Consider the following 27,443-nt stretch of genomic DNA (forward strand, 5'->3'; position numbering starts at 1 on the left):
TGTCTTCGGACTGCAGTAGGAACTAAGAAGGGGAAAGTCAACCTCACTAGGTTTTTCTTTAATAAATTTATTTATTTATTTATGGCTCTGTTGGGTCTTCGTTGCCGTGCGTGGGCTTTCATTTTAGTTGCATTGAGTGAGGGCTACTCTTCGTTGTGGTGCACAGGCCTCTCATTGAGGTGGCTTCTCTTGTTGTGGAGCACGGGCTCTAGGCGCATGGGCTTCAGTAGTTGTGGCACGCAGGCTTCAGTAGTTGTGGCACGTGGGCTCAGTACTTGTGGCTCGTGGGCTGTAGAGTGCAGGCTCAGTTGTTCTGGCGCACGGGCTTAGTTGCTCCGCAGCATGTGGGATCTTCCCGGACCAGGGCTCGAACCCGTGTCCCCTGCATTGGCAGGCGGATTCTTAACCACTGCGCCACCAGGGAAGTCCCAACCTCACTAGTTTTGAAATCTGAAAATTTGGCTGGAGCACCAGATAGAGTAAATAAATGCCTCTTATGTGTATTTCAACAGCCACAAAGCAAACCTGATGCTATGTGTGCATCCTATTAGAACTGTAAAAAGGAGAGATTTGGAAAGTTTCTCCAGATGGGCTGCTCTCCATGTGAGGTCCCTGTACCAGCAGCATCAGCATCACCTGGCAACCAGTTAGAAATGCAAGTTATCAGGTTCATTACATCCCTATGACATCCGAAAGCTGGGGATGGGGTTCAGTGATGGGGAGTTTATCGAGTCTTCCGGGTGAGTCTGATGTATGCTACCATTTGAGAACTTCTACTCTACATCAGAAATTATTTTTTTTCTGCAAAGGGCCAGATAGTTAATATTTGAGTCTTTGCAGGCTTTAAGTTATCGGTCAGAACTAGTATTCCGTCTGCCATCGTCAGCAAAAGCATCTAGAGGTAATATGTAAATGAATAGGCATGGCTGTGTTCCTTTGAAATTGCATTTATACAAACAGGGATTTGGCCCATAGGTTACGGTTTGCAAATCCCTGTTCTAGATAATAATAGCAGCTATGACTCACTGAGTGTCTCTTGTGGGGCCTGTATAATGCTTTTTATAAATCATCTCTTTTATTTCCCAATACTCCATAAGGTAGGTGCTGTTTCCCTCATCTTTATAGGTCTTGAAATGAGTATCAGATTTTCCCAAAGGCATTTAGTTCACAGGCCCAGAATTCAGGCCTTATTTCACTGCAAAGGCCATGCTTTTATTTTCTTTTGATATCAAATGAATGGAAACTAACTGCATTGTACCAATATTACTATTAGTACTTAAGTCAAAAATGGCTGACATTTTCTTCATTTGGTGAGCTGTGTCATTTTTTTAGTCATTATAAAGGAATATTCATAAATGCTTTTCTCTGGTTAGTTGTTATCTCAGGGTCCCATTTCCTTTCATTTCCTTTGTAAGATATGAGGTCTCTTAGCTGAGAGCTGAGATGACACCACACTACTTCTGGAAACCAAAATTGGGAGCAGAGGCCTGTCATACAGAGCACTGCCCAGACCACGCCCACACAGGCCTCAGATGGGGAGCCCTAGGAAAGCACCAGGGGTCTGGGCATCTAAGGCAGGACCCTGAGGGAAGGTTGGACAGGAAGATGCCAGCAGGAAGCATCTGTTTCTCGGTTTTGTCATGCACTGAGCCAGCAGTTACCTGTGGAAAGAAGGCTGTAGGAGGGGTCACCTGAGAGAAATGGTCACCTCCTGGGCCTGGACCACACATGCGCACTGTCTATCTGAGGAGAGTCGTGATGATAACAGCTGTGTACCCCGTGAACTCTCTGTGCTCCACACACCTCACTAAGAAGTTTACCCGCAGCCTCTCCATTTATTGTCATAACATACGATGAGGAAATATTTCCGTTTTGTAAGTGATAAATAAAATCAGGCAGATCCCTCAACTTGGATTTGAACCTGAGTGTGACTTCAAAGCCTGTGTCTCAACTACTATACCATAGTGCTTCTCTAAACTAAAAACAGCTACAGGGTCAACCTTGAGCTTTGTAAAACCCAAGTGACAGTGCCATCAAATCTCAGAAATCCAGCTGAAGTATATTTAAACCTCACCATAGAGGCCTTCATTCAAAAACAAGAATCAGTAAACAGGAGACTTTGAGGTCATGAGTCAACAGAGACTCAGAAAACCCTAGCAACATTTTAGTGTGATTGTAACTACTTCTCACTGAATCATTCTTCATAGCCTAGAGCTTATAAGCGTGCACTCTGGAGTCAGACTGTCTAAGTTTTTACCTTGAGCAAGTTATTTTACCTTTCTCTGCCTCTGTTTCTTCATCTGTAAAATGGGACTAATAACCACATCCACCTCATAGGGGTGTTGTGAGGATTGAAATAACACATAAGGACCTGGATCAGGCCTGACACACAGTGGCTGGGCCTTCATTTTGACGGTTACAGTTGTCATTGTTTTTATATGACTGTACCTCCACACTCTGTCCCCAGCTGAATGACAGTTGAGATTTTCCACTCTCTCTTTGTGGTCTTTTCATGCATGAGAAGCAGTCTCTCATGTATCAGCACCTCTGGGGATACCAGAGTGTCTGTTTGCCTCTAAATACAAGCACTTTCTCCTCCCTGCCCTTTTCTCTTGCCTTGTCTTTTCCCACCTTGCACAGCACCCACTGCATTGCAGATGCTCACGAAAGGTTTGTTGAACTAAGCTAAACTGAGGTCTGCTCTCAGCTACTAGGAGACTCCTACCTTCTTTGTTTTATCCCTTTGTGTGATTAACTCTTGTTACCTCCACCTGCCTGATCTCAGATTTGCTGCAGGCCCTGCTTATGGGCCTCCTAGTTTCATTCACATGTTCTCAAAGACCATTAGTTCTGAACCGGGTGGTCCTACACCTTGGAAAGGGGGTATCTGGGGCATCTTGTTGGGTGACACGATGTTTGGGAAGCACTACTGACGTTTCAGGGACTGGAGACAAGGATGCCAGACCTGGTCCCTTGGACCTCACTGCCTCAGACTTCCCGCCAGGCCTTCATGTGTGCCCGTGATCATCTGAGCACAGAACCTGACACCATGTCATGTAGAAACTCAAAGTATTGGGGGCATGGTTTTAATAGAAGCTGAATTTTCTCAGCATTCTTCAAGAAAAAGTGAACTTTGTTTTATTTTAAACTTTACCCAGAATTGTTCACTGTTGCAGAAAGGCACATCCTTGATTGCAGTGGCCCTCACTGTGTTTGAACTTCCAGGACAAGAAACCAGGAAGAGTCTGTATTTATGGCTGTTTCATTGGTGGTGACTCCACTGGGCAAGCATCTGGCCACTTTATTGTCTCCCGCAAGGGAGTAACGCCTGAGCATTTGCATATCGAAAAGCATATTGTTTATCCTAAATTACATTTTTTTTCCTTTTCTGTGAGTTCGAGTTTGTACATTATATTTTTTGAAAGTAATATATTTATTACAGTGACAGGATCCAAAGGAAACTCGGTGAAGGATCAAGGTGCAGGGTGAGTCTGGAGACTTGCCACGAGATTTCCAGACTCTCCTATTAGAGTCACACAGGACAGGCATTGGGTTGTGACAGCATGTGTGGAGTGTCGTCTACCGGGAAAGCTCGGTAGAGCCTCAGTGCCCAGGACTTTTATTAAGGGCTGGTCACATAGGCACCCTTTACCCAGCATGTATCAAAATTCTAGACTCCCAGAAGGAAAGCAGGTGTTCAGCACAAACCACATCATTTGTACAAGCAGCTTAGGCACAGTGAGCCATTCTGATTAGCTACGGCAGTGGGAGCCCTCCAAAATCCAGACGCCAGCTCAGACCCACCCTTGTAAGTGGGCCTTTCAAGAGATGGCAGCCAAGCCTGCTATGTTAATTTTTTTTTCTGTGCAGTGGGTTATACTACCTATGAATAGCATTGGTAAACAGTAAATGGGGAATTTTTAAAACATACATGTGTTTCCAAGGGACATTAGGTCTGATAGATTGAGAACCATTGTCTTAAATAAAATAGTCCTTCACCCCCAGATACCCACCCAGAGAACTGGCCAAAGCTGTGAAATTACAGTTTTTTGTTATTGGCTTCATGTGTCCCCAATCAAAATTTTAAGCAGAGTTTAAATTTTCTTTAACGTGTACTACTTCCTTCTACCACCACAGTCTGTTAACAGAAGGGGGAGCAAACAGAACATTTCTTCCCCTGTATTATGGACAAACCTAGAATGGCCTGTTTTTCTCCCCACTTCTTTATCTCTAAACTTCGTGTTTTACCTGGGCACAGTTGATACTCAATAAGGGATCATTGTCTCTGCTACTTTTATAATTTTTCTCACTACTCACTCCTGTAGCACATCTGAACTCTAATTTTTCTTTTAAACCTGAAAATCTTACTGACTGCTGTTGTGGGTTACAAACAGGATTCTGACGTGAGAAGCAAAGATCATTCCAACAGGAGGGCAAGGCCCAAGGCATGTAATACAAATAAAAGTAGAATCTGGTGTCATCAGGTCACCTCTGAAAGCCCCCTGCTTGACACCATGCTGTGGAATAAAATAACAGCTCCAGCAGGCCCTCCCTGAACACAGTGTGAATAAACAACAGGTGTGCTGACTAATTGTTTTCTCATCATGGTGCATATTTCACACGCCATAACTCCCAAATGAAATACCAAAAGCAGACATAAAATTAAATGATTCACAGATTGAAAGGGTTTATTATCCTTTTTATGGTAAGGTGGGAATCCATTGAAATCTTGAAAAGAAACTGTAACCATCACCGCAACTATTGATATCCCTAAATATGTAATATTTATTTTTTGCTTTAAAAACTGACACTTGAAGATGAAAACCACCAAAAGAAAAAATGAGGCATGTGCACATTCAGGGAGTGTAGAAAGCAATCCATACTTGGATTTTACAAAGGAGGAGATGAATTATCTCATCCCTTCTGTTAAATGAGCAATTGAAAACTCCAGGGAAGTGTAGCATTACGTGACAGTGGTCTTCCTTTGACCTTTGCGAGTGAGAACTAGAGCGTGACTGCCGAGAAAGGACCGAATCAGCAGTCACACTTGGAGCCATTTACTGTCCCCTTTGCCGCACACCCCACTCTGCACACATTTCAAACCAGATGAACCTAACTCAAGTTATGTTAAGTGGTTTTTAGCACATGAGTATGTTGCGTAAGATTCTGTGTTACCATCTGTTGTGGAACCAGCCATCTTGCTGGCATAAATCCATGTGGCTCGCCTCTCCCGTCCCATGATCAGCCCAAGGATAGTAGTTAAAAGTGAAATGTGAGCAACAGTGAAACTTGAAACGGCAAGTCAAGCAGTCCACCTCCTTTGTATTGAATTCTACTAGTGTTCCCTTTCCTCCCCCATCTGATTTGCCCTCTGTTACACTGGTTGGATGCTGGTACCTTTGGGGTCCTTATGGAAGAGCCCCGTCACTATTGAATGAATTTCTGTTGACTTTGCTGAGGATGTGAAATACTGTATTTAGAGATAAAATCAGGTCTTTAATGTAACTGAAGAGGTCATTAATGCTTTAACTCTTAGTCACCTCGCCCCTGCCTGGGTTTTCTTTTTTTTCTTCTTCTTCTTAAGGGCAGGCTCAGCAAGGCAGACATGTGAATTGTATCATTAACTAGGCTTGTCCTAAACTATGCCATCTTCATTATCATGCATTAAATTTTTGTGGGTGGTCATCCTGGAAGTTCATATTAAATTTGGTGGCTTACCTTGAACATGCTCTGGTTCACTAGCCACTCACCTGTGTAGAGACACAGGAGAGAGGGATAATTTGTCTGTGTCCTGTGGGTAGTACAAGGACGGCTTTCACATTATGAATTAAAGTCCACTTAACTGCACTTGAGGTCGAGAAAGTTGGCTTCAGGATATCATCCCACTGATATCAGGTTCCATGATGGCTAATACATTGGCCTTCCTGAAACTACTTTTGCCTCTCAAATTTGTTCCTTCTGGCTGACATTTCAGGTTGACGCATTGAATCAGTCAGGACAGGCTAGGTTATGCTGTGGTAACAAGCAATTACAAAATCTCTGTGGCTTCAAACATCAAGATTCATTTCTTCTTCATGTTACGTGGCCCTCGTGGGTCAGCAGGGGAGCTCTGAGCCTCTTAGACACTCAGGAGATATGACTGATGGAGCAGACACCATCTCAAACATTGCTAGTCGCCAGGCCAGGAAGAAGAGAGTTCTGGGAGACCTCACATCACTGTTAAAAGCACTCTGGTTTGGAGCACCACCCTCACAGTTCACTGGCCAGAGCTAGTCGCATGGCCCCACCCAACCACAAAGGGGTTGGGAAACACAAGGCGACACATTCCCAGTAGGAGAGAGACTTAGACATACTTGACGAGCAGCAGTCATGACCACCACACTCAGTCACATCCTTCTCCTTTCTTTCCTCTACTTCAGAAACTAGAAAGCCATATACACTGTTTTTCAGCTTCTGTTTCTCCTCGAAGAGTCCACATGGTCCTGGTTCTGGCCTGTGAGACCTAAATGGAACTCTGCGACGCGGACTTACCAGAAAGCTTTGGCTTTCTGGAAAAAGGGGATTGGACACAGCTGTGGTATTTTTCGTTCACACTTATCCCTTCTTCCTATCTGGAAGATGGAGGCAATGCCAGCATACGTAGCAGCCACCTTGGCATGAACTCCCCAGCCGCCCCCCCCCCAAAAAAAACCATGACAGAGCCAAAAGATGGGAAGAGTTTGGTTCCGTGATGATTTCAGTGAACCACTACACCAGCCCTGCACTGCCTACCTCCAGACATCTCGCTATGTGAGAAATATAAGCCCCTGTAGGCTTACGACACTGTAAGTCAAGCTTTCCTTTTTTTTTTTTTTTTTTTTTTTAGCTGAATGCAATCCTGAGACTGTCCTTATATGTTCTGAACTTCAAAAGAAAAAGATCCCCTTCAAAAGGATGTGTTACAAACACTCCAATATCATTAAAATATGATTTGGAGATTTCTAATACACGACCCTGTTTTAGACTACTTTTTGTTTTGGTCCTTTTGGTTGGCGTTTCATGTTGGCTCACTTTATCAGTCAGGATAAACTAGGTTGTAATGCAGTAACAAACAACCCCCCAAATCTCAAACCGCCTACCGCTGGACTTCTTGATGTGTGAGAAAACAAACACCTGTATGTTTAAGCCCTTTAAAAGTCAGTGTTTCTGCTTCTTATAGCTAGGTGCAATCCCTACTAATACAGTCTTGCTTATTCTTGAATTGAAAAGGATGTGTTACCTGCAATCTGTGAATGTTTTCAGGTTTTCTCATGAAGGGTTATCAAGAGAGATGATTCCATATTAGTACTTCCTTAAGAGTTCCCAGTGAACTTCCCACGGTCAGCTCCATCCATCTGAAAAAAGAAAACCTGCTAAAAATGTCTTTTACCACATTTTCATTCTCTTTCCCCTTTCCAAACTGAAGAACTCTCTAAAAGAAATCCTTTAATAAAAATATAAAGCCCCCATTCTGTGATTTTTTTTTAAGTCTGGTTTTCATGCCTTTTGGGGGTACCTGGGACACGTACAGAAGAAAATCTGTTGGAAATAAAATGAAGGAAGAGAAGAGAATATACTGCGGTTCTGAAAACTTTATGAAAGCCTTGGAACTAGCTATGAGACTACTTCCCTATCCTGAGAATTTTACATAATGTGGCTGAAGTCTCTCAGAATGCAAAACACGTTAGAAACTGTAACCTGCTTAACATTAACCTTGACAAATTCGGGTTCTGTCTTGTGAATGAATGAATGCCTCCACTCTTGAGAACTCTAGACCTTGAACATCTAAGTTGAAGTAGGACGGCAGAAAGTTATCTTTATCTTTCTCTCTCCTTCCACCTTGCATCCCATCCCCATTCTCTCTTTAAACCTTTAACAGATTAAGTGAATGACTTTGACAAAAAAATCTAATGAGAAAGTGTTTTCAAAAGCACTTTTGGATTCCTCACTTCTCACCACTGGTGCTTCCCGGAAGGACAGCACTTTGCTTTATGACCATGTATTGATCTCTAATATCTTTATTGAATGTTGTCTCTTCTTTGCCTCCTACAGGCAAAGGGTGAGAGTTAGATAATAGTATTAATTTTCCAGACATCTGCACACGTTTAAGTGGCCTTTTGAAGTTTGAAAATCGTTTCTCTGTGAGCCCACCACAGGGCTAAAATGCCATTAAGGTCTCGACTGGAACAATACATAACAATCATAGCTGAAGAGCTCGGCTTGGCAATGAAAAGAAAACTCATTTATTTTGGTGGAGATTGAAATTAATGGAAGGTCCTTGCCCTGCCGGTGCCAATGCCTCCAGGTTCTGGAGGTAAATGACAGGAATCAGGATGGCTGAAATCCACCCATCCGGGCTTCCCTGGTGGCGCAGTGGTTGAGAGTCCGCCTGCCGATGCAGGGGTCACGGGTTCATGCCCCGGTCCGGGAGGATCCCACATGCCGCGGAGCGACTGGGCCCGTGAGCCATGGCCGCTGAGCCTGTGCGTCCAGAGCCTGTGCTCTGCAACAGGAGAGGCCACAACAGTGAGAGGCCCGCGTACCGCAAAAAAAAAAAAAAAAGAAAAGAAATCCGCCCATCCTTGTTCACATGTGTGGAAAGTCAGTGCCGGGAGAGGTCTCCATGTCACATGCAACGTGACGTGGAGGGTCGGGGAGCAGTCAAGTAATGGTGTTCATAAATATTTTGTTGCCATGGTTCATTGTGTAAGATCATAGAAGCCTGTGGTCCCCTTGTCAGAATAATGTTTTGCAATGTGTAAAATAGATGACATAGGATTATAAAGGAAACTGATTATATTGAGGTCCAGTTACTAAAATATTGAAAACATATATGACATAGTAATACATGTGCCTCATTTCTGAAGCATAAAATAACAAGCTCAAATGGAAGTTCTAAGTTAGTTTTTATGTAATGATTCCAATATGAAATTTCTAGAGATGTTTTCAAAAACTGTAACATGACATGAAGATGTCTGTGATTTCTGTCAGTGACGAAGTCACCAGTTGACACCACTGAAGTTTGATGTCTGCATTTGTAGCTGAAGGAAATGCTAAGTTTTCGTTCAAGTTTAGTGGAACTAAAGCTGCCTTTTCTTCCTCAGAGTTCACGAATGCTCTGAATTCTATCCATGGAATTAACAAGCCCTGAGAATCTGTATTTTCTGTTTCCTGGGAATTGCATGTCTGTGTAGTTACAAGGACAATTATTTGTCCTTGTAACTACTCATTCCTCCCAGTGGAATAAGTGCAGAGTTTAATATTAGACTTTAGAAAACATTTGGATGACTATACTTCATATTTGATGTCACTCCTGATCATTTCTTAACAGAGCATATACCCCGAGTTTGGTTCTGTGGGTCGTCTGGTGACAACCACACTGCTTTTTTCTTGGCCCTCTTACAACTAATAACAGTGTAGGGCTAGAAGCACCTTGAAAGGTTTGTTTCTCCGCCTTCATACAAGGCTTCCTGGGCAGGTGTTGAGACCCTACCAGAGACAATGACATTTTCACTGGCTCTACCCAACTGGCCATGGTCACCACACAGAGGTACCTGCTTTATAATCTGACATCTGAAACTCTTTGAGAGGAAAGGAAAACAGGTTTCAAGGAGTCTTGCATATATTTGCCTTAGGACTCAACATTGGTTCCCCCATGGAACATAGTTTTAAGGGACAGTAACTTCAGATTAACTCCTATAGGAATGTAATTATCAGGGACTTTCTTCAAATTTGAGAAAAGGAAGATTTAAAACCAGGAGAATGTCTTATTTCTTGTGGCATAGTAGAGGAACTGGTTTAGCTTGCCCTGTTTCGTAGTGATAAAGCAGCATTTCATAGCAGCAGCCCGTGTGATAAAATGATTATGGCAGCAGTGAGAATCTAATCAGAGAATTGATCTGCAGATTCCAATTCTGTAAGAGCCAACATCAATCAACATAAATGTCAATAATGAGATCGGATTGAGAGCTGCCCAGTCCCTTCAGATGATTCTGGGGTCTAGTGACAAATCAAAGAGGTAAATGTGAAAGGGAATTGAAGACTCTTACAGTCACTCCATTGACGAGCAGCAGGCTACGCGGTACTTTGGTGGCACCTGACCGAATGGGTCCAGGCTAAAATTAATTAGAGGCAGATTGTTAAAGGATTTTCATATTGTAAGATATGTGGTACCAGTACCATGTGGTGTAATACAGTAACAATTGTTATTGTAACTGGTAATTTATAGTTAGTCATGGCAGTTGAGGGCGAGGGGGCAGGAGAAACTTAGTGCACTTATTTATTGTATCTCCGGGAGGCCATGTCTAGAGAGTGCAGTAGCAAAGGAAACTGTCAGTTCTCAGGAAACGTTATATGGGATAGAATCCTGAAGTCATCATTTGCCATTTTATACGCCTTTATCAATTGTCTGTCCAGGGTTTTTACTAAGAACTGGTCCTCAACCCTGTGTCGTGTTAAGGACCATGGACAGCAACAGGACAAGCGTCAGCAAGTGAATTTCAGGATCAAGGAAACCAGGGAGCATTAAGGCGTGTGGAGCTACTAAGGAGTAGGGCAGGGATTCAGTGGGGTGGGCAGAGAAAGAAGAATGTGAATATAAAATGTCGCTCTGCCCACTGCCACCTGGGGCCATCTTGCTGCCTTAGCAGGAGACTCCTCCCAGATTTCCTGTCTAGGCAGGACTTCCTTTCAGGGCATGGGTGGCCGTCCTGTGGGGACAGAAAAGGGGATACATGGAAACAGGCAGCAACTTTGAAGTCGCTCCTAGCATTCTGATTGTAAAGCAACTGTGACTTAGAATTGACAAAACTGACTTTTCCTTGCTATATGTTTTTTTTTGTGTGTGTGTGGTACGCGGGCCTCTCACTGTTGTGGTCTCTCTCGTTGCGGAGCACAGGCTCCAGACGCGCAGGCTCAGCGGCCATGGCTCACGGGCCCAGCCGCTCCGCGGCATGTGGGATCCTCCCGGACCGGGGCACGAACTCGTGTCCGTTGAATCGGCAGGCGGACTCTCGACCACTGCGCCACCAGGGAGCCCCGCTATATGTATTTTTTCTACCTCCGTCAGGTACCCTCTGTTGACACTTTCTGGAGTTTCAAATGGTCATTACTTATGTGCTACCAAAACGGTGGTTCTTCAGTGGAGGTGATTCTCATATTAGGAAGCTGTTTTACGACTGTTTGCAGGGGCAGGCAAGTTTCACTACTTGAGGATAGACAGGGGGGAAAAAGCATACTACTCTGTTATTGAAAAATTAGGCTAAAATTCAAAATTCCACTTTTACCCCAGTTAGGGTAACAAATCAGATCCTTGGTGATTAAGGGGTGTCTTTCAGAGTCTAATGATTATCAGAGAAGGTGATATCCAGGGCCCACTTCGTGGGTGTGAACCTGTGCAATCACACAGGGGCTTAGAAGGGCCCTGTGCTTGATTTAACGCTGTTCTGTCACCATCTTGAAATTCTTAATGTCTTTTTCACAAATGGGCCCCTGCACTGGGCTCCACAAATTATGTCACTGGTCCTGAAAAAAGCTAACATTTATTGAGCATTTAATATGTCCCAAGCATTTTAATGAATGGAGTCCCTATCACAGCCTTATAAATTCGGGAGTTTCTTCTCTTGAGCATCCAGTCTTCAATAAACTCCTGTGAACTGATATTGTTATTATGATCTATAAAGGAAACTAAGACTTAAAAGATGAAGTAATTGCCCCAAGCCACACAAAGCCAGAATCTGAACCCAAGCAGTATAACACCTGGGGCCATGTGCTGTCTGGGAGAGTAGCTAATTTGTGAACCTGAACCCAGGATTTATACTGAACGTTGAACAGCTGACTTTGCAGTTATTATCTTCTTTGTTTTAAATATGCCAACGAATCAAGGGTTTGGGTCCATTGGATTCCAGTTAATTGAGGTGTTTCAGTAATACAGTGAACGTGGCTCATGGACCTGAACTTCACACTTGATGACACACTGGACGAGATATCTTCTGTGACTCAACCACCAGCTTTCTGAATAAGTGATTCACATCTTAACACAATGACGATACTTTTATGCACTCAAGTTAGAGGGTGCCTTATTTCATTAGTTTTCGATCAATAGAAAAGTATTTATGAAAAGAACTACAGCATCCCACATAAAACAGCTGAACAAGAAAACAGAGATTTATATGGAATAAATGATTTGAAGCCCCTGGAATTATTAACATGGGGCATTTGAGGAGAAATATTTGTGGTTTCCAATTTATAGTCTGAGAAGAAAATTATTATCTTTAAAACTAGCTAACTAGTAACAAGTGTTCAAAATGGATCCTGAATTCTAAATAATAATTACTTCTTGGCAATTTGGACTTTCCCATAGTTTCACAAATGAGTCTCAGGGCAGTTTCTTGTCTCTCTAATGCTTTGTAATATTTATAGATCTATAACTAATTTCTTTGTAACAGTTATTTATAGATCTCTAGCCAATTCCTCTGAAAAATAAGAACTCGCTTTTGGCATTCTCTGAGATTGAAAATGTTGCACACGTTATCACATGAAAGGAAACTCAGAGGAAGATTAGTTCGCATCTTTTAAGAAAGTTTCCGTCAAAGCAATTTATGAAAATCAATAAATCTGTAGGGATTTGAGAACACAGAATAATTTTAGGATTATGGTAACTGGTGACTGTCTCAGAAGAAAATAGAGAGATTATGTTATTTGTATTTATGCCTCAAATATCCATGTAATACTTCACAATTTCCACCCTAGGAGATTAGGAATTTCTCTTTCGACCTTCTTTCTGGGTGCCTGGTTCACAAATTCTTAGTGTTTACTGAACGTGCTTGATGAGAACAAAGTGTTGTGTGCCTGCTGAGTCTCAAGCAGAAATGGTAGAAGCATTGTTTTATGTCTTGTGGAGGATATGCCTTTTTACTGAATTTTCTGATGCAGCTGTAAACCCCCTAATCTGTCATACAGATGTCTGTAATATCATATCATGTACTTTTCTCTTGGATGTGACAGCTGAATCTTTAGTCAACTTACTAGAGGATTTGCTGGGGGAAATCGAGGAGCAGTTTTGACTTGAAATTCTGGTTTCATTTCTAGCTCAGATTTTGTTTTCAGCAGCTGCTCCTAATTTGCTTGAAACACACACACACACAAAATTGAAATTTAAATACAGAATATATTTAGCAAACTGATAGAAAAATAAAAATAAATCCACTCGACTTGATAAATCCTACGTTAATAGCTGGAAACTACCATTTGCCAAGAAATGACTTAGCTCAGTGAAATGTATTTTACAGCTAATCCTTTAATGTCTGTTTTACATATTACCCTTCCCACTGTTAATATTGAACAATATTGTAAGCTAGTAATTTTATGCCCTATATTTCAAGTTGCTATTAGGAAGCTACATAAATAACAGTTTTCAACTGATTGTTTATAACACCCTGAGGCATTCCTTACCATGGGGTAAAGTAAGAGTGGATTTTAAAAAAGATCTGCTGTGGGGATGGAGCTACAGAGAAACTGTGACTCAGATCTGTAGCAACAAAGCCTGTGAAGCCAACCGAAGTCATGCGTCTGAAACCCTGATAACACACAACTTCATGTTAACTATCAAAGGAGCTGAGACTACAGGCCTTCGCCGAACATTCAGCCAGAAACTGCCTTTACTTGACATGTCTTCACAAATGTTGTGAAATGAATTGGACTCTCCAGCAACTTGTCCCACTAGAACCAGGACTTCGGGCTGTAAAATACAGATGAGGGCTCATCACAGAAGTCATCTTCATCAACGCTCTGATCTATGTCTTACCCCAAACTCCCTGCAGGGAAAGACTGTGAGAGTGACTCTTATAGCCTGTGAAGGTCCCAGTGGTTATGTAATCTCCCAAACTCTGCATCTCAATTTGTTCTCATCTTTCCTTTAATCATGGCAGGTGGCACCCATCTTATAAATAATTCTGCAGGATTTTTTTTTTGGGGGGGGGGGGTTCTCCGAAACACTGACAAGGCACTTTCTCTTCCTAGAAGATTCAGTGTCAAACAATAGTCTTTTGATGTTAATGTCTCCTCATCGAAGTTGCAAGAACAGAGTGGGACCCAGGTCTGGCTTCCTGCTGGCAGCCTGGATGATCATAGAACACTCTGGCATCACAGGAGGAGCCACTCTAGTTCTTCAGGATTAGTGACTAGAGATCTCTGGGATGCAGGCAGCTCTTTGCACAGCCCTAGCATGTGGCGTGAGTGAGGATCCTGGTTGGAAACCCCTGGCACCCCTTTCAGGAAGAAGCATGACGAGAAGGCTAGAAGCTGTGGGTGTGTCCTCTGTGTTCACATTTGCTTAGGGACCCTTCCTGTCTCTTCTTCCAGTGCTTGTTTACGTACCTAAGGGCCATGGAGGCCCACAGCCAAGTTCAGCATTTGAAAAAACTGTGTGGTGGGCAGAAGAAGAGGGGAGGAAACTTGTACTTTGGAGAGAGTGATGGGTTCAAATCCCAGCCTCCCTACTTTCTCACCCACCGTGTGACTTGCCGCAGGTCCTTTGTTGCTGAGACATCCCTCTCCCCGCTCTCCTCCTTTTGAACTCGCCTCTGTCGTCTTGCTGAGCCATATGCAGAAAAATGTCACTCTCTCTCATCTCTGGACCTTTGTACAGGTTCTGCCCAGAAAGCCCTGTTTTCCTTTCTTGGTTTCTTCCCCTGAATCATCAGTTCTTGTTCATAAAATCTCAACTTACCTATCGCTTCCCAGGAAAAGCCTTCCCAGAGTCCCCTGCTGAGTTTTCCATGGCACATGACATTGAGGGTGCCCGGTGGCTTGTCCCACAAGCACCTTAACGGCAGGGACTGTGTTTGTCCATTGTTGTACCCTGGATTAGAGGACATAGTGGCAGAGGACGTCATGAGAGGCCCTGAAGTCTGTGCCCAGGTTCAGATCCCTGACCTGAACAGTTCCTTAACTTCTCTTCTTCCTCAGTTTATTCATCTGAAAAGTGGAGCTCGTAATAGATTCTACCTTGTTAGGTGATCCTAAGGATTAAATAAGAAAAAAATAATGTCTGTTTTTTGTTTTTTTTTTTTGCCTTAGCAAGGCATGTAGCAAGCACTCTATAAATGCTTGCTGTTTTTTTCAGTTAGATCCAAATATTTATATACAGAATTGCGTTTCCCTGAAAACAATGTAGAGACCTAAGAAGGAAACATCACTGATAACAAAAATATTATCAACAATAAGCATCCTCATAAGGAAAGTATATTTTTGAATAAATGAATGATTTATGTTTAAGCATAGTGAGTGAAGATATCACATTGTACTTAGAGTTATTTCTATTTTTAATTCTACGTAGTTTATCTTGTCTAATTAATTTATATTGTTGTTTTAGTAAGTTGCTTCTACCAAGCTATCATTAACCAGATTTAATTGTAGAATTAACGATATAAACTCTGCAGTCAGACTGCCTGGGATTTAAATATGGTTTATATGACCTTAGACAATATTTTTAGCTCGCTGCCTCAGTTTCCTCACCTGTAAATGGGGATAATAACAGCCCTTACTGTGAATTGTGATAAGGATTTACAAGGATAATATGCATGAAATAGATACTTAGTGCTAAAAAGAGCTCAGTGGTCACAGCTGTTGTTGTTACTGTTGTTGTTATGATTATTTCTTTTTCGGTTATGGGTTATCTGCCTCTGAGAAAGGCTCTGGGCAGGAAAGTTCCCAAGGCAACATAGTTCACTTAATGGGAGTGACCCAAATTGTGGGCTTAGCACTTCGGCAGAAATAAGCAACTCATCTCGCAGAAGAGACCAATGAGGATATCAATTTCCTTCCTTCAGGGGAAAAGTGAACAGAATGTGGTAGAGTTTGGACTTAGCAGTAGGCAGATCTGGGAGAGAATCCTGCTTCTGCCACTTACTGGAATATAGCCTTGTGACACTGGATACCATCCTTAGTATTGGTTGAGTTCTTCATCCGTAAAAATTAAGATCTTAGCTTCTTCCACACAATAGCATGAGGATTCATGAGATAAGATCAGGGAAGGGACTCCACTCAGTGCCCTTCTTCCCCCATAGGGCAGGAGGTAGATCATTTCTTCCTAATAAACAGTGCACTGGACTCCAGTGACCGTGAATGCTATTTCCAATAGGTCCGGTAAAAATAGAAGGTCAAGTTGTTTTTCTCCCTAATTCGTTTAGTTCCGTGAAATCAGAGGAAAAATTTGTTCCCCCACGTGTAAAAGTCAAAAAGCTTCAGAAATCCAGGAGAGTTTGCAAAAATCAAGCTTGATTAAAAATATAAAATGCAGTGTAGATAATTTTACAAAACAGCAGGGGCAATTGGAAAGCACTTATTAAAGTACCTGTTAAAGTAATTAGTGATAAAAATGGAAATTTCAAGGCACTTCTGTATCTCTTAGATCCCAGAATAGGCTCAGACTGTGCTGAATCACTTCCTCTCTCAGATCAGAGTCACAAAAAAGAGAAGCTTCAAAGAGTTTTAGGATTGGGAGGCAGGTGTGAACCACTCTTAGGAACTGGCTCTTCCCAGGTCTGAGTGAGCTGAAGCCCTTACCATACATCCTGTTTCCCAACACCTGTCACTTTGCTGTTACATATTAAATACTTCTGATTCCTTTTTGTTTGTTTTATGTAAAGAGACCAAGGGATTTGGGAGCTTGACAGGGAGACCTAAGCCCGTATGGCCTGAATCTTTATTGCACAGAATATTATCTTATTTATATTTAACTGTGTTGCCACACTGACCCCTACCCTCACCGCCCCGCCTCTGTATCACTCTTCCTGTACCATGACCTCTTTTGCATATCCTGCCTTAAAATTGTTCTGTTTCTTTCTCATCTGTGTGTCCGGGCACATCATTCATATCATAGGCTCCACTAACGGGCTTCTTTGAGTCTGTTCGTAGTTCATAGGCAGGACTCTTACACAGTAGATGCTTCATGAATGCTTCTTGTTGGACTAATTAGAGTGGAGACTCCTGAGGGCAAGGTCTGCTGTTTATATCCTCATCCATCATCCCGCTGGTCCTCTCCCAGCGGGACCTCAGGGCACTGTTAATGGAATTTCAGAAGATAGGACAGATTTGAGACACTCCAGTCATCAGTCTGAGCCGCAGAAGCCCCAAATAAACTTCCTAGTAACCAAACCAAATGCTCCCTTAGGCAGCCACTGGGTAATCAGGTTGTCATGGTAGCAGGGACCCTTGAAGAACGTTTTGAATATAGCTGTGGAATAATTGTTTCAAAAGCGTGTATAACCTTGGATCCCAGGGAAGTAGAAAAGAGCCATGTCATATGCAGAGGCACCATCCACAGCGAAACGGAATGCACCAGAACGGGTCACAGAAAGACGGATATGCAGGGCAAGTCTGAACGTTGTCAGGGAAAATAATAATTGCACCAAGGACTGGTGTAGATGGCTAAAAAAAAGTTAGCTATAAAAATTTCAGACTCTGAAGTGAGATCAAATCTTGATGGACGTATTTTTTAAAGGACCTCTAAGAGAATATCCAAAAGACATGCTCTGTGTCGCAGCAGCAAGATGACCGAATGCAGATACTGTGTTTTATCTTTGTATCCCCAAATGGAAATTATGGCATAATTAATTAAACATCAGCTTTTATCCAAAAATATTTTGTCCTAGGCTCAAATTTTTGTGAATCTAGGAAAGGACTATATAATACTCAGTTACGTAATACGCAGTTATGTAATGCTCAGTTTTATAATAAATTCTTAATGGAACAGAATGAAACCTCTGAAATGTGAACTAGGGGTCTGACACAATATCTCTTGATGGGGTTTGGAAGGGCTGATGAAAAATCACATTTCTGAGTGTGGCAAAATGTAAATAAAAGTGTAAGTCTAGTGTGTGAGAAAGATAAAACTGGGGGGTTTTTGGACGATCTTCTGGGGAGTAAAGCTTCCAAAGAAAAATTATCTTAATCAGGCTTCGAGTCATTTTAGGACATTTCCTTGGATTTCCTTTCAGAGCCTTGTGCATACCTGTGAAAACTGCCTTACTACCCAACAGAAGGAACAAGGAGATGTCTAATTCAAGCCATATTTAGAACAAGTCTCTTAAATATATACCAAATCCACCACACATGTTTTCTACCCCTGTAACAGAGGATATCCAAGAAAGGTGAACTCACAGGAAAAGCCATGAAATTGGCAAAATCCAAAGATGCTCATAGGATTTCATAATTACGTACTCCAGACTTGCTTCCCTTGTGCTGGGATAAAAGGGTATGAAACACACTGCCTGGGGACCAGCATGGGCTGAATTGAGGGAGCAGGGGTGGGGCTCTAGGAAGCTCTCTGGAAGCTGTGAGTTGAGGTCAGATCTCCAAGGTGGAGGCAGGACAATGTGAAAACAAAGCCACAGCTGACGAAGCAGTAAATTCTTCATCCAAGAAATCAGCCTAGGATCCAGGCCACAATGAGACAGGAAGGAAGGGGGCAGGGTACAACTATTAAAAGAATGACACAACATTAAGAAGAACAGGATCTGATGAAAACCGGTTAGAACCAGTTAGAACCAGCCCAAGATGGCAGAAGATTTGACTTCCGGTGGACCTTCTTGGAGAGAGTGTTGAATGGCTAAAGATACCAATGGTGAGTGGGCAAATCCCAAGAAATTTTTCCACTCCTAAATACCCTGCCATGCAGTTTTTTGAGAGTAGAAAAATACCTTCTGACGGGTGGCAGAGTGCATTAGGAACAGAATTCAGGGAAATGTGGTCGGTAAAGAAGGTTGAGCCCTAGATCATTTGGCGATAGCAGAACTCATCACTTCGTAAATAAAATAGGAATTCAAGAATTGTGGGCAGAGAAGCCATCCCGTTTGACTGGGAGACCTTTTCCACAAGGGGGAGAAAGAACTCTAGAGAATATGAAACAGGACAGAGTAGAATTCAGGATCGTGGTACTGTAGCATCTACCAAGCTTGAGTAAATCAAGGGGATTGAAGCAGATCAGATTAAAAACACTAATTCACATTCACCTTTTGTGGCTGAACCTAAATTACCCATGTTGGTAGTGTCCATTAATCAGATACATGCCATATTCACTCTCATAATTTCTTTTTTACAGGTATTTGGTTTTCTTAGTTAGAGGGGAGAATAATTGTATGCATGATTATGGTATTAGCTTAATTCTCTCACCAGATCTGAATGAAGATAAGGGAGCGATGGTTAAACAACCCTTTCTGTATGTTCCTCTTTACATCTGAAATCCTGAAATGAAAAACTTCACACAATCCTTTTCAAACTTTAGGGAGTATATCAGTAAATACAAAAGCTGCTCATCACCCTATTTCACTTGGTTTTTCCAGTATGGTTTCCCATGTTACCCACATTTCTCAGATAATCTGCTTTTTAACCTCACCTTGTGTCACTAAATAAGGACTCAGTGTCGCCCTGGCCTCAGCAATCACTGCCTTCCAGTCGTGGCATCGTCTCGGTACTGAGCAAAAATCCAAAGGCAGAATTCTGTTAAATGCAACAAGCCTTCACTGAGCATCTGAAGAAGTGCAGCTCCGTGAGTGAGGAGAGATACAAAAAATGGCAAAGCAGCCCTCCAGCCCCGCTCTGAAAGGCCAGGCACACCTTGGTCTCGGCCTCGGCCGCCATCATTAGCTGGAGAGCTGCAGAGCCATCCGGGCTACTGTGAAAGGGGCCACTCCACCTCCATCCCACCAGATAATGCACAGCTGGTCTCAGGTGCAGTCCTTCTCGGCCTTGAATTACAGATTCAAAACCGTAAAATAGAAAAAAGAGCTGGCCGACTGAAGGCAGAGTAATCCACCAAACATTATTACCCCAGCTTGTATTTCTGGCCCCGCTGCTCTGGCACTGCCAGGTGCCCAAAGCTGGCCATCGTATCTTATTCTGTTGTGAGGCGTGTGTTCAGACTGTGGATTGATCTACACCATGGCTTGTCACACAGCTCCTCACCCCTGCCCCTGCATCATGACACAAAGTAGGCCTCTTCTCCATGAAGCTGAAAATACATGTGTGAATGTGTTTCTGAATGTGTATATAATGTGTGTATATACATAATGTGTGCATACGAATTTATGTGTGTATGTGTGTCTTTATTTAGTGACTGCTCTGTTTGCTATAGAGTGCTTATCTCAGAAAAGGGTGACATCAGCCAGTTAATATTAATCCTGATAACAAACAAACCCCCAAATGATTAATGGCTCAAACCCAGTGCAGGATTCTTTCTCGTGGAAAGTCCAAAAGAGGTACTTCTGGTCCCAGGGCAGCTCTTTTCCATTGACTATTCAGAAATCCAGACTCCTCCTACCTGCTGGCTCCATCTTCAGCACGTGACTTCTGTGATTGCTGTGCTGAGTTGGCTGCATCAAACTGGTGGAAGGGGAAAGAGGGTGGAGCACCGCATGTGGGAGATACTCCTGGGCCAGGACGGGTATCACTTTTGCTCATACCCCATCGGCTGGAACTACCCCTGTCACATGGCCACACCTAACTGCAAAGGGTGTTGGGAAATGTAGTCCAGCTGTGTGGCTAGAGGGTAGAGGGAATGGGTTCCATGACACCTAGCCAGCCCCTGCCACAGGGACAAAGCAGAAGAAATCGAGGGCTTGGCCTGCATTCTCATGGAGCTGGTCACCCCATCAGGGAAATAGATCCTGCAATACAGGAGCAATTCAGCAATTACGCACTTCAGATAAAGGGCCAAAATGATGGAGGACGTAATCCATCTGAGTGAGGAATCCACTGGGGGCTAGAGATGACAGACAACCCTACAGGCAGGCTTCAATGCAATCCTGAATAGTGAGCAGGTTTCAGGCAGGTGGGCAGGAGCAGGGAGAGTGTGCTAGAGGCAGACGGACAAAAGCACCAGCTCAGAAGTGAGAGGGGCCCATTCTAGAAACAGTGAAACCAGTCTGGCAGGAAGGGAGGGGTGAACAGTTACCATGAAAGGAAGCATTTGAGTGAAAAGATCTCACTGGCCTTTAGTTTGAGAATGCGTGAGGCTGGGAGTCTCTATTCCTAAGACCAAGTGAAATCTCAGTTACTGAGATAGTATAAGAAGTGATGTGAGGTCAATTTCAAATCTATACTGAGTAATATTGTTATCTCTCATGTCTAAACACACACACAAAGACACACACACACACACACACACACACACACACACACACAAAACCATGTCCGAGTCAAATCCAGGATTCATCCAGATTCGTAGGCTAAAGATTTCAAGTTTGAAAATTTTCAGGTGGGAGATTTTATCTGAATGGACACTTACTCAGTACACATGAACTGTAGCTAGGTATCATGTGATAGTGAATTTGCCCTCAAACTAAGCAGGTGGACTTCCTTGAAGAGGCAGGGGTACTCTCCTGTCAGTTATACTCTGTCAATGATTCTAATTGATTTCCTTATGTATAGATTCTACCTGAATTAAGGCCAGATAACATACAACACCACTTTGAAAAGTAATATTCTCTCTCCCTCTCTCTATGGGAATTTATTTATTATATATGTATATGTAGAAAATATAAACCTTTCATAAAAATACTTATTATAAAAGTATAACACCTAATGTATTGTGAGCTTTTGTGGTTATTTAACCATGAAGGATGTTTATGTGAAAGGATGATATTTACCTTTTATTTTCTTACCTACAGCCTTAACACAGAAGTAGATTTTATTTTCCTCTAAGTCAGTTTTTATTCTCCTTACATACATGTAAACTATAACAACGAATGATTCCTTTGTACCTTAGCATTTAAGAAATTACCAACTCTCTTATTTGTAGTGAGGTGGATGGACCTAGAGTCTGTCATACAGAGTGAAGTAAGTCAGAAGAGAAAAACAAATACCGTATGCTAACACGTATATATGGAATCTAAAAAAAAAAAAAAAAAAAGGTTCTGAAGAACCTAGGGGCAGGACAGGAATAAAGACGCAGACGTAGAGAATGGACTTGAGGACACGTGGAGGGGAAGGGTAGGCTGGGACGAAGTGAGAGAGTGGCATGAACATATATACACTCCCAAATGTAAAATAGATGGCTAGTGGGAAGCAACCGCATAGCACAGGGAGATCAGCTCGGTGCTTTGTGATCACCTAGAGGGGTGGGATAGGGAGGGTGGGAGGGTGACGCAGAGGGAGGGGATATGGGGATATATGTATATGTATAGCTGGTTCACTTTGTTATACAGCAGAAACTGACACACCACTGTAAAGCAGTTACACTCCAATGAAGATGATAAAAAAAAAAAAGAAATTACCAACTCTCAGTTATGACAATTAATTGGTATAAGCCTATGTAAATTTCACAGTACTATCTTATTTATTATCCTTTCTGACTATGGCAATACCCCTCCCTACCTGAGAGGTAGGTTAAGTAGCTTCTTCCATCCCTTTGTAACAGGCAAGGAACCTGAGACAAAGAGGTTCAATTACATCCTGAGATCTGGTAAAATCTGTGCCTTCGGGCTGAAACTCAGGTCCCCTTGCCCTAGGATCTGTCCCCTCTCCTTCATGACTTTACTTATTTCAATGGAGAGAACTGACCATTTGCATAAAAATAACTAAAATATAACCTCATTTAGGAGGATGGGTTTATATATACGCATATTCATTCAGAAAGCAAAACAATGACATCATATATCTGGTAAGAAGTGTAACCATGAACTGAATAAGAAGTCAAATATCTAATCTATAAGGACTCTTCCCCCAAATCACATGATATACCACTCAAAATCATCATTTCTTTTGTTGAATGTCATTTCCCGTAAATTCTTTGACTCTTTGCATATTGATAAATGTGTCCTTAAGTCTTAGAATGTTATCATTCTTTTGGCACTCTCTCAATCCTTAAAACCTGTATGTGGGTGGAGAAAATATAGACATCTTTTTCTTTATGGACTACAGCAAGCACCAGTTGGGTACATACTGAGTATGACACGTCGTGTGACAGATCCCGGGGCTTAAAATGTCTTTGGTTCTAGAGGGAGCTCGAGATAAGGATTATAAATATTGTGCAGAAACAACATCCTGGCTCTAGTTACCTATTGATGTCTTGGCGTTGTTGGAGAAATTAGAATCTTCAAAATAATGGAAAACCAGATATCTAGGATTTATGTTCTTTTTGGTGAAAGTAACTCCACAAACACAAATTGAGAGAAGCAAGAGTATAAGTCTGAAGCAAATGATTTTAAGCTCTACTGATAAGAAGGAGAACTGATCCATAGCAGAAAAAAAAAAAAAAAACTGCCTTTATTCCTGCAGATGGATGCAGTGCAATGCTACCAGAGTGCTTATCCTTCAGTGGGTGCTGAATAGATGTTTGTTGAGTGACTAACTAACCAGGTACACAGGGCTTTCACACAAGTTCAACCTGAAGGAAAATGGGGAACAGTAAATATGGCTCATTTTAGTGGAGTTCACAGCCCTGCTGACAACATGGTGGATCTGCTGGGACAAAGTGACCCTTGGGCAACCCCTGCACGCTAAGATGATCCTAGCATTAATTATTGGCAGAGAACTAGTCATTTCCCCGATCAACATCAGTATGCAGCAAGGCCTTTCCGGGGAAGAAAAGGAATAGAAAAACTTTTCAGAGGTGAGGGAGGCATCTCAGCCACGTTATTTACTTATTCGATTCGATTTTTTAGTGTCTGAAGTCACAAAAGTTGTAACCAAGACAAACCAGGCTGTGAGTACCATTTTTAAAATGTCATCAGCCTAGCAGAAACATTAGACATAAATCACGAGTTTTATTGTATTTGCAATTAAAAAGATCAAATTTAATATCTACAGAAAAGCCTTAATAATTAGGATAAAGATTAATATAGTGAAATGTCCCTGGTTTAGCAGGCCACCCAAGCAAAGCTGAAATAAAGAATTGAGTATATAATCGAATAGCATGTGAATATTAATGCACAAAGCCCTCCAAGTCCCCAGATCCCTAATGCAATTATTTTCTATTCACATTAATTGTTCCTAACAGATGACATTAATGACTTTGAGTTAAAATGTGTGCAAAGGAAGATGTCACAAGATCAGTGCTGTTTAGAAATAAGGTCACTTTTATAATCATTTGCTCAGATTTTAACCACTACTCAACATAATAAGGTTAACATGGTGAGTGCTTTTTAATGTGAATATCAAAAGTTAATTTAATGTTAGTATCAAAAGCCAATAAGTGTATTGGGGTATTCACATTTTTCTTGCTGTTTCTTTTTCCTTACTACTTATTTTCCAACACATACCGACAGACTGTGAAAGTGTGATTATTGTTTATAATGTGTAATTGCACATGTGTGTATATAGAACACTGATAAACTCAGATAAACTTTTTTGAGTTAGGATATGTTATCTAATCTAGAAATGTCAACTCTTTTGAGATTTACCTGTCCAAGGCAAGATTTGAAACAAACAATTAAATCAACACTGTTCAAAATTTCTGCCTGTTTTTACCCAGAAACTTCACTCACGCATCTTAGATCTTTCAACCGGGGATTTGCTCTCAGATGTGGAAAGAAGCCGGAGTCTGACGCACTCACGAACTGATGTTGAAATGCACGTGAGTTTCCCTGTCGCCTTCAGAGCACTTGTTCAGGTTGTTCTTTTCCTTCCTTCCATCAGAAATGATGTCACAGGTGAACCATAAAGCGCATCCTTGAAGCACTGTCAGGCAGATTAAAAATACTTTCCTTTCTTGTGTCCTCTGCAATTCAGTATCATGTCCCCCAGCTGATGAAGTAAGCAGAAAGTGTCGCGCTCGGCAAAAATATCATAAATCTTGCCTCGTCCCCAAGATACCTTTTTGGGTATTGATTACATCTCAAAGTCTCTGAGAAATGGCCAAGGAGCTTTTTATTAAAGCCCATGTCCCATATTACTCATCCTACTTTTATGATATATTATGTATGAACTTTTAAAAATTCATGGTCTGTACTTTTTTTTTCTTTAGCTAGGGTTATCTTTGTGCTTATTTGGCAAAACTTTAACCAGCGTGGTTTTTAACTCTCATTGACATAAAAAAAGTATCTTGGAAAACACAAGAGCCAAATAAATATATAATGAAAAGTGTTAGGCTTAAAACAATGACAGATGGACATTTGTGGATGACTGGCCTTTTATTTTACTGTATAATTTTATAAGTGTAGCTAGGAGAGTCTATATCGGAGGTAAATATTCTCAAGTTAGATTGGAATTAAATGTCAGTGGAATGCTGTCACTTTAAACATTCATGAAGACCTTAATGGCATCCAATCTATAATATGGCCTTAGGATCAGGAATTTTTTTAAGTTGCAGTTTTTATCCAAGAAATCCTTGCCTTCATTCTCTGTGTCTCTCTCCTTTTTTTAACTAAAATTATGGATTTTGTATTGCATTTCTCATAGTAAGGATGTTAAAGCATATGAGTGCTTCAAGGTGGTAATCTAAAATACACTATGGGAAAAAGACACTTTGAATAGTGTAAATGGTATACTTTGCCAATTAAATCAACACAATTAAGATAATGTTGCAACGGAAACAACATACGTCTTGTGGCAAAGAAGAATTTTAATGATAATCATTATCTATTACTAATTACGACTCCTCTCAGGAGGATGTTTTGGAAGGAAGTCTGTATACGTGCAGGAGTTCTGCTGATTGTCAGGGGCCTTACTTGGAGCTATATCACAGAGGCTGGGACCTGGGCCTGACATCAGAATGTTGTATTGACTGGGTGACCTTGGACAAGATTTGAACACCTCAGTGCCTCAGCTTCCCCTTCTGGAAAATGAGAAAAAATGATAATTTTTTTCTATTTCTGAGAGTTGTAGTGAGGATTAAATAAGATAATATATAAAATGTACATAACACAGTAGCTGCTAACAGTTAGGAGCCATAACGAGATCTCCGCTGCTTTAGCCCTCTTGCGTTCTTAAGTATTTGGCCGCGTGCCACGGCCACAGAAGAACATGGCGAAGGTGGAGAATGAGAATAGAGAAAAGTGCCTACTGGTGTGTCTCTACAGAAGGTCACGTCAGTGACCCGTGGAAATAAAGTACACACACTTCTGGCTGTTTCTCATCACAGCGCCCACGTGTAAGACCATGATGGCATATTAAGAAGTGTAATGCATGGTCCCTTAGGGAGGCTATAAAGCATAATTTTGTTGAAAAGCCAAGACACACACATATTAAAAAAAGAAACATTTTTAGTAATAGTAGTAAAACCTGACAGTTACTAAGTTTTACTGTCACTAATAATTACTAAGTATCATTAAGCGAACTGCTGCTAATTGGCAGGGGCTGTTCACTCTTCACATGGATCTTATGTGGTAGGTGCTTTCATTATCTCCAGGTAGAAAGAAAGAAACTGAGGCATGGAGGAGTTAAATAATTTTCCCAAGGTCAAAGAGTTAGCCAGTGAGAGAGCCAGGATTTAAACCTTATAAGTGGCCTTGGTCACAGAACGGTTATTTATTGGAGCAGGTAATCCTACATGATAATCACGTGCCGATGAGGGAAGAAACTTCAGGACAGAGGAGCTCGCTTTTCAGCCATGATGTCAGAGATGCTGGGTCCCTTATTAAATTCCAACATTGGTTGCCCAAGGTCAGGGAAAGGTGGGAGAATTTCCCAGTAGAGAGGACTCGCCCCTTCCTCTTCTTGGCAAAGAATTACTCTGTAATCACCCCACCACACACACACACACACACACGTACACACACACGTACACACACACACACACACACACACACACACACACACACACCCTCCCCAGTACACTGCTCCAAGGGAGGGCTCACACCACTCCTTTCATCCTCCTCAGCATAGCCCAGGTCACACTGTGAGACACACAACTTGCTACCAAGTAATGCACATGAGAGGTAATCATCTCTCATCGCTCCTCCTAGGCTAGGGGCTTTCTGCTCAAAGCACAGGCCCTGGGCCAGCAGCATCAAAGCACCTGGGAATTTCTTAAAATACTACATCTCAGACCCCACCTCAGAATTACTGAATCAACGTCTGTATTTAACAAGATCTGGGATGACTTCTGTGCCCATGAAAGGATGAAAAGCCCGGCTTAGAGGACACTTCTGTGCATAACTACCCCAGCCCTGCCTGACCCACATGACATTGATGGGCCTTCCCCACCTCCCAACCGTGTCCTCCATCACATCTGGGCATCTCAAGTTCAAGGTCAAGGGAGAGGCAACAATGCCTCCCTCCTCCAGCTCATCTTCTGAGTTCCCTGTCATCTTAATCCAACATCTGTATCGAGGTGCACACATGTGTGACAACTGGGCAAGGAAGCTTATTTGTTAAAGAGAGGCCTGGGAACTGAGTTGAGTTGTAAAAATAGACAGTATTTTGATAGGTGAGGTGGGAAGGTATAGATGGGAAAGACAGAGAGAAATCACAGATAAGCTTCAGTA

At 42.0% G+C, this 27,443-nt stretch overlaps 1 protein-coding gene across 12 annotated transcripts in view; it reads left to right on the forward strand.

Moving 5' to 3' along the window:
- Positions 1-27,443, forward strand: part of NCKAP5 (NCK associated protein 5) — a 1,052,051-nt gene that overhangs the window by 915,998 nt on the left and 108,610 nt on the right. For all 12 annotated transcript variants that reach the window (XR_003793798.1, XM_029224397.1, XM_029224398.1 and 9 more), the window contains one exon: positions 24,491-24,592. Coding sequence is in view for 11 of the 12 variants with exons in the window: in XM_029224397.1 (XP_029080230.1) it covers positions 24,491-24,592 (102 nt within the window). In the remaining variant the exon portion in view is untranslated. The remainder of the gene's footprint in view (positions 1-24,490; positions 24,593-27,443) is intronic.

The sequence above is a fragment of the Monodon monoceros genome, unplaced genomic scaffold (assembly GCF_005190385.1).
Source record: "Monodon monoceros isolate NGI ecotype Baffin Bay Population unplaced genomic scaffold, NGI_Narwhal_1 Super_Scaffold_16, whole genome shotgun sequence".
Lineage (NCBI taxonomy): Eukaryota > Metazoa > Chordata > Mammalia > Artiodactyla > Monodontidae > Monodon > Monodon monoceros.